Source organism: Alligator mississippiensis, chromosome 4 (assembly GCF_030867095.1).
Source record: "Alligator mississippiensis isolate rAllMis1 chromosome 4, rAllMis1, whole genome shotgun sequence".
Classification (NCBI taxonomy): domain Eukaryota; kingdom Metazoa; phylum Chordata; order Crocodylia; family Alligatoridae; genus Alligator; species Alligator mississippiensis.
Window position 1 is genome coordinate 237587873 of NC_081827.1, and position 13697 is coordinate 237601569.

At 44.3% G+C, this 13697-nt stretch overlaps 1 protein-coding gene across 1 annotated transcript in view; it reads left to right on the plus strand.

Moving 5' to 3' along the window:
* DARS1 (aspartyl-tRNA synthetase 1) overlaps window positions 1–13697 on the plus strand; it is an 80919-nt gene that overhangs the window by 41407 nt on the left and 25815 nt on the right. Inside the window, exons 5-7 of the mRNA XM_006275889.4 lie at window positions 6214–6316; window positions 11184–11264; window positions 11777–11836. Coding sequence (XP_006275951.1) covers window positions 6214–6316; window positions 11184–11264; window positions 11777–11836 — 244 coding nt within the window. The remainder of the gene's footprint in view (window positions 1–6213; window positions 6317–11183; window positions 11265–11776; window positions 11837–13697) is intronic.

A 13697-nucleotide genomic window follows, 5' to 3' on the forward strand; every position in this document is an offset into this window, starting at 1 on the left:
AGTGAAAAGGCTGGTAACATAGATTATAAAGATAATGTATGTACCTATAGGAAGAAAAGCTAATAGTGTTTTACATTTAATAAAGAATGAGTTGTACTTTTGCTGACTTGCTTCTACATTTTTATTTATAAGTAGGATAAGTCTTCAAACCAAAATCCAAAGAACAACTTTTAGTAGTGCCAGCCATGAGCACTGGAATTAAAAAATTGAGTAAAGAGCAAGTCTACCAAGTCAGTTGGTCTTTAATAATATTATCTTTTTTCTGGAGAATGTTTTCTTCATTGTGGTGAAATTTGAATTTCTAATGGGAAGGGAAGAAAAATTGCTTTTAACAGGTATAAAACTTCTATTTTCAATTAAAATGCTGCACTTATTTAGATTAGCAAATTGGTGTCTGAGCAGTTGCTGGGGTGCTTACATGAAAAAAGAAATGGGTGAATCTCAGCCCAGCTGTTTTCAAGCTCAAGAAAGACATTACCGAAAAGAAAAACTTTGTTTTTACTGTCTCTTTAAAGGAAGAGGGAGCTAGCAGATGCATTTGTGCATCATTTAGTACAACATCCTGTGCTCACATTTCATCTTCCTACATTGCTTTTTTTTAACCCCAAAACATACTGCTGTTGCCCCCAGACTTTCTGAAGAACTTCAAACAGAATCAACTATAAAGCAACACTTTTCATTTAGATATTTTTTGTATCACTCTGCATGCCTATGCCATTCTTCCCCTTAGAGAACCTTGTTTTAAGTAATGATTTAGAATAGATTGTCACCCAAATAAATCCTGATTTTTAAAAAGGTGAATTTGTCAGCCTGTTAGCTTTGCATGCAGCTAGCCTCCAAGACAAAGTGAGCAGACCAAGGACTCTAAATAATGGCCTCCCAAAGGGAAGTGTTCTTGCTCCGACTATCTTCAGCATGTATATATGTGATATGCCTGCTACTTCTTTGAGGAAATTTTGCTTGTGCCGATCTGGCACTAACAACAAAGTTAAGGACCTTCAAAGAGATTGAAGAGATGCTGACATTGGATCTATCAATAATGGCAGAATATTTCTGCAAGTGGAGGCTGTGACCAAATCCAGCTAAGTCTGTCATCTCAGCATTTCACCTCAACAACCACAAAGCACATGTTCATCTCAACATCACTTTTTGCGGAAAAAAATTACAACGTGATCCAACTCCGTCCTACCTAGGTGTGATGATCGACCACACTGTAACCTTTTGTAATTGTCTTCAAAAAAATAGCTGCGAAGATTAAGAGTCAGGTGAACATAGTGTGCAAACTTGCCGGAACAAGCTGGGGTGCAGCTGTAGAAGTACTCCACACCTCTGCTATGGCACTGGTCTTCTCAACGGCTGAGTACTGTGCACCTGTCTGGACTGTTAGCACTCATACCAAATGCACGGATGTCCAATTAAATTCTGAAATACATACTATCACCGGAACCCTGGAATCTACGCCAATTAAGTGGTTACCAGTGTTGGCCAATGTTGTTCCTGCAGACATTCGCCTCAATGAAGCTACATGCAGAGAGGTCATGCGCATGAATGACAACCCAGACCTTCCCATCCATAGAGATTTAAAAAACCTCCAGCTCACCGGTTGGTCTCCCAGATACCTTTGTGGATACATTTACAAGCCCTTGTAGGACATGATAGCGTAGTATCTTGGAGGAAAACCTGGAATGAAACCACCTTTCAGAATAAACATCTAATTTCGACCCAACAGTAAAACCTGGTTTTGACCTTCCGCAAAAAAACATGGAAGGTTCTAAATCGGATCCTAACTGGGCATGGCTGCTGCGGTCACTTGATGCACAAATGGTGTACAGGCAACTCCCACTTAGCACTGTTAATTGGTTCCTGAAAAAACCAGCGTTAAGCGAAACGAGCATTAAGCAAAATCAAAAGTATTTGACAACCCAAGATTGCGACCAGTGTCTGGCCATGCCCCCTGCTCCTGCCATGTAAACACCAGGTGGGTCTGGGAGGAGCTGCTGCTGGGGTCCCATGCAAGTGCCATTGGGACAGGGGCGGGAGGGTATTAAACCCCACCTTGCCTGCCAGCCCTGGCTGGAGTGTGGCCAGTGCCCCCTGCTCTCCACTTGATTGAGGAAAGAGGAAGAAAACCCTGGCAGGGGCTGCCCTCTCCCCCACTTGAGCAGTGAGCAGAGCGGGGGGCACAGAGGGCAGAGAAGCATGGCAGCCCCCACCATGCAGATCTGCGCTGGGGTCCTGTGGGCCATGGAGGGGATTTAAGCCTCTTTTTCTCTCCCTTCCACTTGTGCCTGCTGGCCCATACCCCCACCCCCTCCACTCCAGCAAGGGAAAGTCTGGCAAGGGCTGCTCTGTCCCTGCCAGGCTGTGTCCTCAGCCGAGTTTCCCACCCCCATCCCCTTGTCAGCCAGCCCTCACTGCTCTGGCTAGAAAGCAGAGAGGCAGGGCCAACCCTGCTCTGCTGGAGCAGATAGCACACACAGCCCAAGGCTGTAAAGCATCCTGGGATGCTGGGGGGTTGTGATTTAACTTGAAGCAAGAAGGGGTCTGGGACAGAAGTTCCATAAACTAGTTCAACCTAAGTTTAAGTCTGATACTGCATTCAGCCAGGTTTGTCTTAAACCAGTTTCAGTCATTTTGAAACCAGTTTATGTGCACTGAACTGTTCTGTTACAAGTTTAAACCAGTTTCTCATCACTTAAACCAGTTTGTGTAACTTCTGTCCCTAGCCCAGAAGTTCATAATTTTTCTCCCACAATAAAAGTGATTGCTTGGGCAGAAAAATAACTTGGGAACAACCCAAGTGAAGTGGCTCCATGGAGAATATCTGTCAGGAGACGGAACTTCTGTACAGACAGAGCCATCCTTCGCAATTCCAGTGTGCATTGCTTTTCTCTTCCTCCCATGGGGGAGGGAGAGCGTGTGTCAGTTCCAGCCAAGCAGAGAGCAGAACATGCCCCTTGGGTGCTTCTGGCTGGAAAAGCCCAACACAGAAGCACTTAAGGGGCATGTTCTGCTCCTGGCTTGTTCCTTGCCTGAATCGCCTTGCAGTCCTTGGGTGCTGGAAGGCATACAAGCATATTCCTTGCACAGCCTTAGCTGGACTCCAGCACAACATGGGAGAGGGGAGAGACCAGAGGACTCTGCTGCACATGACACAGATCTTGCCCCCTACCATCTGTGACCCTGAAAATCCCTGCCTCTGTTCACGTAAAAAAACCCCCAAATTTAAAACCCCAAAAAGCTGTGTCCTCTAGGGCAGCATTTCTCAACCCATGGGTCATGACTCAAAAGTGGATCGCAAGAATATATGAAAGGGTAAAAAAAAAAATGGTTCAACAAACTTTAAAATATGGGAAACCATGGGTTTTCCTTTGCAGGCTGGTAGAGTTCCAGCCTGCAAGGGGCTACTTGGGGCCCCTCCTGCCCCACACACCCACCCCCTACCCCACACAGGGGAGGGGGGGCAGGGGCAGGGGCAGCGAGTCAGGAGTGAGGGTCACTGGGTTGGGACTGGCCATTGATGTTTACAAATGGGTCCTGGTACGAAAAAGGTTGAGAACTGCTGCTCTAGGGAATCCTGGGCAGCACAACATCCATATACAGGCTCTTTGCTATTCTTTCTGAACTTGTAGGGGTCAGTTTTTGTCTCGGGAAAGCTAACCTGGGAGAGTTGCTCTGGACGATTTGAACGTGTTTATACAGCCATAGTCTTCTATAATATCACTTTAAAGGACTAAGAGCCAGCAGAGAAAATTAAACAAGTAGAGTTAAGTAGAAACAGTGAGAGAGCACGCATCTTCAAGGCTCAGTTGCCATAATTGGTAATTTTTACGTTCTTACAGATGGCAGAAATCCTTTCTATGTTAGCCCCCGTACATCGTTTAGTATGTAGAATGAAACTACTTGTGTTATGCTTTGAGAGTGACATTGCAGGCCAGTGTACTTATGGTACCAAAAAAAAAAGATGAAAAATCTAAACTTCAAGGAAACATTTAGCTCAAAACCCTGTATATACACTCCTAATTTCACATCCTGTCTTTTGACTGACTGCTTAGAAGATAGCAGGATAATATAAAGCTTAGCTCCCTATCTCTTCTTCACTAAGTGGAGGCACTGACTTAGTGACTTTCATTTTCACTATATCATTGAGGAGATCCAGCACTGAACAAAATAAGCACAACCTCAGGCATATGCCCTAAGACTGTCATTTTGAGATTATTTTTTTCCAGTAAAATGGTAATGAAATTAATATGGATCAGTAGTGTCCAGAATGAAATTGCTTTTCCGTATAACTGTAACTTACTGCTTTTAATCAAAGGCAGGCTTTTGGGACAAAGGGAAAATTAACATTTTCTTAGTCCAGGCAGGATAATTGCAACAAAAAAAGGCACGATAGAAATGTTTTAATGAAGGTGCCCACTTCTAGATTTAAATGAGCTGTTAGAGGACAGTTCATCTGTATCTGAAAATAGGCTAATTAGAGCAGCAAACTCTTTCCATGCTGTATTTATTATATATAGGTTGCATATGCTCTGTACATGATGCACTTGGGTTCTGAAGTCCAAGAGCGTGTTAAGTTCTCAAATACTTATCACAGAAGAAAGTGAATCACAAAAGTGACAACAGACAGGTCAAGAAATCAAACCTGACCAAACCTTTTTTGTCTCCAAGTATACAATTGCTTTGGCTCAGAAAGCTACTGTTCTCTCAGTTTGCAAAGAAATGTATTTTTTCTGAAAGTAAATGCATACAATCATAATGTTAGCATGTTGTAGCTGAAAGAGGCTTCTCATTTGGCGTCACTAGCAAAAGCACAAACAAAACCTGTGCCTGTTCAATTTTGTTCTTAACATAATGTCATTCTTTTATACTCAGCAGACTGCAACATATGCATCCTGCTTTGAAATCTGTCCTTAAAAGATGCCTGTCTCTGTGATATGTTACTATCTGACTCTGTTACAAGTAAAACAGATTCATCTTTCTGTTAAAGGAAAATAAATAAAATTCCCAGACAGAAGTATCAGTGATTTAATAGGGCTTTGCGAAGCTTCAGTAGCCGATTTGATTCAGAGGAGATTTGGCCTGATTCAGGGACCAAATCTCTGAATCTAAATTGAATCAAGAGACTAATTAAAAGCTCCAAGTCAATTCCAAGCATCCAAATCAATTCGGAAAAGGTTTGGCCATAGACTAAACAGGCAGCTGACACAGCTGCCTCCAGCTGGTAAGTCTGGGGTTGGGCAGGGCCATGGGGGAGGGAGGGACCGGGGCTGGGGCTGGGGCTGGAACAAGCTGCCCAGCCAAGGCGGGGGCACGGTAGCGTTGGGAGCACAGGCTATGCCCTGCTGCCACTTGCTGCCTTCCACTTGGAGCAGGCCACACCCACATGACACCCCCGCATCCTGCACCCCTCCCCGAGTAACGCACCCTACCCAGCTGGGCAGCTTGTCCCATCCCCAGTCCCCCTCCCTCCCCCCAGCCCCAACAGACTTACTTGCTGGAGGGTGCTGTCAGCCGCTTGTTCAGTCTATGGCTGAATCTCTGAAGCGGCACCAAATCTTTCAGAACCAATTTGGCCAAATCGAATTAGGACCGCGATTCAAATCTCCAAATCTAATAGTTGTCCTCTGAATCGGCCGAATCCAAATCCGAAGTAAATACTGGCCGCTTCGTACAGGCCTAGTGCTTAAATCTGAATAATCACCCTTTTACTACCCCTCCCCCCCTCCATACACACACACATTAATTTGCTGGAGCTGGCAATTTTTAGCAAAGAATTTTGTTCTAGCTCAGTGATTGTATAGACAGGCTTGCCACAAATCAGCCCCACACATTTCCAGAGTGCCACTCTGATCCCATTCCTCTACCTGATCTGCTGCTCTGCTTTCTGCTCTACTCTGCTCAGTCTCCTGCTCTGCTTTCTGATTCCTCCCCTGTGCTCCCTACTTGATTTAGCTTTGTCTTCTGCTTCCTGCTCTATCTCCTGCTGTGCTGCCTGTTCCCTCCCTGATCTGCTGTCTGCTGCCCATGACTCTTGTGATATTCATGGTGCAGGTTGGCCAATCTGGTGTATAATAATGACTTTACTTTCGATGTTCATCTCTTGTATTGTTCCAGCATTACATACTGATTAAAGTCCTCCTTAGTGGTTGATAACTAAATTAGTACTTTGAAGTGTGATGAAATTATTAAACTGTCTTCCTTTATTGACAGCATTAACAAGGAGAGCATTGTGGATGTAGAAGGTGTTGTGAGGAAAGTGCATCAGAAAATTGGAGGCTGTACTCAACAAGATGTTGAGCTGCACATTCAAAGGGTAATTTTCTAACCAAACAGTGATGGGTGAAATATCTGATATGCTTTTTAAAAAGGGTTTTATAAAAATGTTGTCCAATGTCCATTTTTATTATACACGTAAGGGAAATATGCTTTGTAAACTAGTCACCAAGTAAATTGCATTAAGCCCACAAACTTAACTGTTTAACACAGGGGTTGTCAACTGCAGGTACTTGAAATGGTCCAAGGGGGTACGTGCAAGCAGGTGGGGATGGAGCGCTGCAACCTCCCAGGAGCAGAGCCCGGGGGGGGGGGAGCCACAAAGGGCAGCAGCGCCCCTCCGTGGGCTACACATGCACCACCTGGCTCGCCGGACATGGGGGAAGAGGGGCGTGGAGCTCACACATGGCGGCCACCATTCACCATCCCACACTGCCACCCACCGCCACATGTGAGCTTTCCCCCCATGCTCGGCATCTGGACACCACCACCCGAAAGGGTACAGTTCTTAAAAAAGGTTGTGAAAACCCTTGGTTTAACACCATAAGCACAAAACACTTCTGCCTTCCCTTGACACATTTTTAAGAACTTGTGGCATATATCTGCTCCTAAAACATTTGGTTTGGGATCATAGTTTGATATACTATATTTACTCAAATATAAGATGAGGTTTTTTTCCCCCCCCAATTAGCATTGGGGAAAAACACGTGTGTTATAATTGCGTACAAGGAAACTTCGTTAAATGCGTTGTCTATCATTAAATGGATGGAGGATGGGAGTCACCTCCAAGGAGGATTATTCTGCACTGATCCAGTCCTGTAGGGAGCAGACCAGGAAAGCCAAGGCTGCAACTGAACTCCAGCTAGCTTTGAGCATCAAGGACAATAAAAAGTCCTTTTTCAGATATGTGGGGAGCCGAAGTAAAAGCAGGGGCAACGATGGACCCCTGCTGAACCAGATGGGGCAACTGACAACTGACGCCCAGGAAAAAGCCAACCTATTAAATAGGTACTTTGCGTCGGTCTTTCATCAGCCCCATGGGACGCCCGTGCCCGCTACAGGGCCGGGAAGTCCGGGTGAGGGTGATCCCCTGCCCTCCATTAATGCTGACTTTGTGAAGGAACATCTTGAGAAGCTGGATACCTTCAAGTCAGCCGGACCTGACAATCTTCACCCCAGGGTACTCAAGGAGCTGGCGAGCATCATAGCCCAGCCTCTAGCGCGGATCTTTGAAAACCCTTGGCGCTCTGGTGTAGTGCCCGAAGACTGGAAGAAGGCCAACGTGGTGCCTATCTTCAAGAAAGGGAGGAAAGTGGATCCGGCTAACTATAGGCCCATCAGCCTGACTTCTATCCCGGGGAAGATCTTAGAAAAGTTTATTAAGGAGGCCATCCTTAATGGACTGGCCGACGCCAACATCTTAAGGGATAGCCAGCACGGGTTTGTTGCGGGTAGGTCTTGCTTGACCAATCTCATTTCCTTCTACGACCAGGTGACCTGTCACCTGGACAAGGGAGATGAGATTGATGTCATATATCTTGACTTCAAAAAAGCCTTCGATCTGGTGTCCCATGATCGTCTCTTGGAGAAACTGGCCAATTGTCGCCTTGGGTCCCCCACGATCCACTGGCTGGAAAATTGGCTCCGGGGTCAGACCCAGAGGGTAGTAATTGATGGAAGTCACTCATCGTGGTGTCCTGTGACCAGTGGGGTCCCCCAGGGCTCTGTCCTTGGACCTATACTGTTCAACATCTTCATTAATGATGTGGACACTGGAGTCAGAAGCGGACTGGCCAAGTTCGCCGATGACACCAAACTTTGGGGCAAAGCATCCACACCAGAAGACAGGCGGATGATCCAGGCTGACCTGGACAGGCTCAGCAAGTGGGCGGATGAGAATCTGATGGTGTTCAACACCGATAAATGCAAGGTTCTCCACCTTGGGAAAAAAAACCCGCAGCATCCTTATAGGCTCGGCAGTGCTATGTTGGTTAGCACTATGGAAGAAAGAGACTTGGGGGTCATCACTGACCACAAGATGAACATGAGCCTGCAATGCGATGCTGCGGCTAGTAAAGCGACCAAAACGCTGGCTTGCATCCATAGATGCTTCTCAAGCAAATCCCGGGACGTCATTCTCCCCCTGTACTCGGCCTTAGTGAGGCCGCAGCTGGAGTACTGCGTCCAGTTTTGGGCTCCACAATTCAAAAAGGATGTGGAGAAGCTTGAGAGAGTCCAGAGAAGAGCCACACGCATGATCAGAGGTCAGGGAAGCAGACCCTACGATGACAGGCTGAGAGCCCTGGGGCTCTTTAGCCTGGAAAAGCGCAGGCTCAGGGGTGATCTGATGGCCACCTATAAGTTTATCAGGGGTGACCACCAGTATCTAGGGGAACGTTTGTTCACCAGAGCGCCCCAAGGGATGACGAGGACGAACGGTCACAAACTACTACAAGATCGTTTCAGGCTGGACATAAGGAAGAATTTCTTTACTGTCCAAGCCCCCAAGGTCTGGAACAGCCTGCTGCCGGAGGTTGTTCAAGCGCCTTCATTGAACACCTTCAAGATGAAACTGGATGCTTATCTTGCTGGGATCCTATGACCCCAGCTGACGTCCTGCCCTTTGGGCAGGGGGCTGGACTCGATGATCTTCCGAGGTCCCTTCCAGCCCTAATGTCTATGAAATCTATGAAATAAACTGCTGCCAAAAGTATCACATGCTCAATACTGGAAACCAACTAATGAAGTTAATTATACACAGCCAACACTGAGCATGACTGTAAAACACATGTCCCAAAATCAGCAGAGTGAGGGGAATCTTCCACAAGGATTGGTTAGTGCAGCCCATCTGAATAAGATAAATGGTAGCGTTATTTGCAGCCCCCCTCAGTACCAACTCCTTTTTCAAGTCATGGGGAGCCACTACACTGAATACATTTCCACTTCCTCTTCACTCCCACAGCTGAACTGCGCCTTTCTTTCCCAGATCCAGTGATTCCTGTTTCTTCACCAGCCTTAAGTGTGTGGCAAACATCACCAAGCAGGGCCCCAAACAATTCACTCAGCACTCCTTCTCTCAGCCTGCCACATGATTAGCATGGTCCTGTTCTCCTTGAGGTGAAGCTGGACCAGGTTGCCCTACACCTCCATCTGCATATAAGTTTCTGGAACATCCCAGGACTCATGACAACACCCAGTTCCAATAATGAGTGGGGGCTAATTAACACATAGATCCTTTTTGGGGTATATCTGGAGTACACATGCATACTGAGCTGTGGCATCAGCCAACACTGCTTTCTGACACCTACTGCACTGTGGCTTGAAATGTTGTCTACTTTGGTGGGGCCTAGTCCAATGAGCTCTATGGTGCATAATGAGCCTTTTGACTTTGGACTGATATCATGCATAGTTTGTACTATGGGTAAGTAGGTAAATAGGTAAAATGCATCAATTCTGGATAAACGAAGTCTATGGGTACCTGTAGTAATTTGCCTATATGGTAAATTATATTTATTTCAATGTCAGTGTCTTTGAATTTGCCCCTCATTTCCATGCGTTCGGGGAAAGCAGGTTTTTATAGTAAGGAGTGGGGGAAAGAAGGCTGGTGACAGAAGAGGGCAAAAAGGAAGGAGGCTACCTGACTCATCTTCCCAGATTTATTTTCCTTGCTGTAGTGAGAGCGGGACAAATTCAAGGCAGACCTCCAAAAATTAGATTCTGTACCTAGAAAATAATAAGAAATGTATAAATTGTCCATATATAGAGTCCAGTTATTGAGGGGGTTGTCTTATATTCAGGGTTATCTTATGTTTGAGTAAAAATGGTATTTACCTAAAACAATTTGGGTAGGGGTTGGCTTTTAATTCCTATTTTGATTTTTTTTGTTAAAAAAATCAAATTCAAACAGATCATCCTTTCTCTTTCTAGGCATAAGCCTAGGAATTTTCCTAGATGGTTTTTTCAACACAAATGCAAGTGTCTTTACTATAATAAAAAGGGTATCTTTTATGAAGTGGTCTACTCAACAGTGGTAATGTTTGCTTTGACCTAATGTTACTAAAGTTCTGGGAAATACGCATAAGGGAAATTCCAAATTCCCGTATTTGCATATTGAAGCTAGAGGGAGTGTAGCTCTACAGTTTGTTTAAATAGAATTAGCGTCTAATGGTTACATAACCATCAGCTGAGCACTTTACACTCTACACATACAACATCACTGCAACTCAGTTGCCTTGGGGTTGGAGTACAGTAGCCAGCTAGTGTATAAAGTATAATAAATAGGTGCAGTGGAGAAGTAAATTTTAGGAAAGGATACCAGAAAAGCCCCTACAGCTACTCAGTTTGATCAAATATGCTTGAATATGATGCTAATCAGGTACACTTGATTTTTACAAAAGAGCTGCTGACATGCATCTTACTGCATGCTTATTTAGAATGTAAGATAAAGGAATGTCTTTTACTCTGTATTTGAAACTCCAGCCTGTATTGGCTGTAATAGCAATAGTAATAGAGTGAGGACTAAGATGACCCTGCTGAGATCCAGATCCCAAATTGAATTAAGCCTACATATTTAAAACCTTTTGTTTGGGCCATTAGGCCACCCCCTTTATGCAGCACCTCCCAGATGTGTACACTAAAAAACAACAACAAAAAACCCCCAAAACAGATTTAAAAAACCCCACATGAGTGATGTTTCCTATTTTTCAAAAGGAAGAAATGATACTTACATATTCCCAGTCCTGTTGTGAAAACATCCCTGTGTTCTTGACTGTGAGAAAAAATTACATTCTTGTAGCTAACGACTTATGCAAATGCTGTTTCATGTTTAGTCCAGAAATACCCTTTTATATATCACACCTCGTTTTGAACTGGGTTTTATACTATTTCTGTTACTGTCTCGCTTTCAGATCTATGTGATCAGTTTGGCTGAACCCCGATTGCCCTTGCAGCTGGATGATGCTGTTCGGCCAGAGGTGGAAGGAGAGGAGGTGAAAACTCTTCATCATTGATATATCTCTGAACTTGTTGTATTTGTACTTGAGCAAAAGCTAGAAAGCATAATAGTTTCTCTTCTCAATGCAGTGATACTTTTCTGAATGCATTTAATTTCCTTTATATTGTCCAGATCGTGTTGTGTTCCTTGAAACCTTCCATTTCTAATACTTCCTGAGCTAAGTACTTTGCAGACAACATCCCCTTATACCACTTAGAGATGTAGGAGCTTTTTGTGAAATAGAAACATCATATGTTGTATTCCAGGTCCTTAGCAGTCTTTGAGTCTGGTTTCTGCTTTATGTCCATTGGGAAAGGTCATCCCTTAAATTCTTGTTCACATTGGGAATGAAGAATTAGGTTTGGATTGCTGTACTGTAGCTCCAGAATAATACTTGAAGTCATTCTACTAAATAACCCTTGGCTTTTAATGAGAGTCTTTTACTCTGTTTAGGATGTTTCTTTGCAGGCATCTGGTTTCATTATGTACTTTTACACTACTCTTTAGGATGGAAGAGCTACTGTAAACCAGGATACAAGGTTGGACAACAGAGTCATTGATTTGAGGGTAAGGAACACACTGTTGTATGGAAAACTAAAGCTTTTTGGAGCTGTGAAAACCCCTGGGTTTGAGTTTGATAGTTCTGAGCTTGTTTAAACTGTTCATTTATAAATAACAGTGAGGAAAGAAACCACTGTTATATATATATATATATATATGCAGTTGCATTGAACTCCAGCTAAGATAAAAGTATCTCCTGATAGGAAAACATTCACTTTTTAAGGTACTCATGTCCAACTGACAGAATTCCAGGTAAGGAACAGGTTATGAATGCGCAGGTTGGGGATTCTAGATGACATTATAAGGATTCAAAGGATTTGGGATTAAGTCGGAATAACGTGTAATTTAAGTTCTTAGTTAAGGTTTCATTTCAAGCCTCTGGAGTGGGAAACTTATGGGAGATATTTCTTTGGTTGCTTATGTCTGAGAAGTGTAGGTTCCTCTTAACGGGATTTTTGGCCCCAAATAACAGCATCCTCAGTACCATTTTCCCAGACCTTACAATAATACAAACTCAAATGCAAGGCTTTCCTTTGAAGAGGATATGGGTTTTTGCTTACTGTCAGTCCAAGAAAAAATGGTTAGTTGCTTTTAGAGGTTTAGAAACAAGTGCCCTGTTTTTACACCCGACTGTGGTGCTGTACAACTAATAGTACACTATTTAACTACTGTAGTGAAACAGAATGTAGGTGCCTAAATCCTCACTGTTCTTCAGAACCCTTTCTCAATCCCGTAGGCACCTAAATTCCATAAAGCCCTAAGTTTTTACCAGTGAAGTTCCCTAAGCATCTGAAGTTCTGGTCCTGCACATGCCTAGAACTGCCTGCATCTTGTCAGAATTGAGCAGGTTGGTATGTCTCATAGCCAAGCCTGATAGACTAGGGGTTGGCAACCTTTTCAGGCTGCAGGCCAAATTTACCCAGTTTGGGTCAGAGACTAACCAGTATATGGCAGGTAGGCACTAGCACCCAGCTGCTGCTGCTGCTTTTTCCAGCAGGTGCACTGGAAAAATGTCCACAGCTGGCACTTTTTTCCTTGCAGTGGCAGGGGGCTTCAGCAGCAGTTGCTTTTCCCTGCTGCCATAGGGGCAATCACTAGCTACAGACACTTTCCCCATGCAGTCAAGGGGAAAAGCAGTGACTTGCAGGCACTTCCCCTGTGTAGTTGCTGGGAAAAGTAGTGGCAGCAGGTCATCTAACTGCTGAAGCCCCACATCTGCAGCAGGATCCAGCCTATAGGCCATAGATTGCTGACCCCTGAACTAGACCCTTGGCATCGTGTGGTAGGTAGGTACAGATCATGCCTAATACACACCTAAAGAATTGAGTTCCACACAAGCCAGCAGTGGCTGCCATTTTCAATTTAAAAAAATACAGCCAGAAGGGGAGAGGGTATGAGTGGTAACTAATAATCCTTTTTATATGTTAACCTAACAGTTCAAGCATTCATCTATAAGGAAGAAGGCCTAGTCTCTGACCCCTGGTCCAAGGCCTGATTGTGCATTATATCCAATAACTGTTTAACGTAAAATATCTGAATGGATCTTGGAGCAAGGACTGCAATGCAGCTCTCCCCCTTCACCAGAGTGTACCCTAACAGTCATGCTGTTTCTGTGTAACCCACTGAATCTCGAATTTTTGTCTGCTGTTATGTAGCTACAGGAAGATGATAATGAGTGCTGTCGTCTCAGAATAAGAATCAGTAGTTTAGTGATTAGGGTGTTTGTTTGGGTTCCCCAAGAAGAGAAGGGGAACCCAGGTCTCCTGTTTTCCGGGCTTAGTGTTCTCATTGCAAAGCTGTTGGCTTTAAAAATATAAAAAATAACACCTTTGCTTGCAGGGAGGGGCAGGATTTCAGGCACACCTTT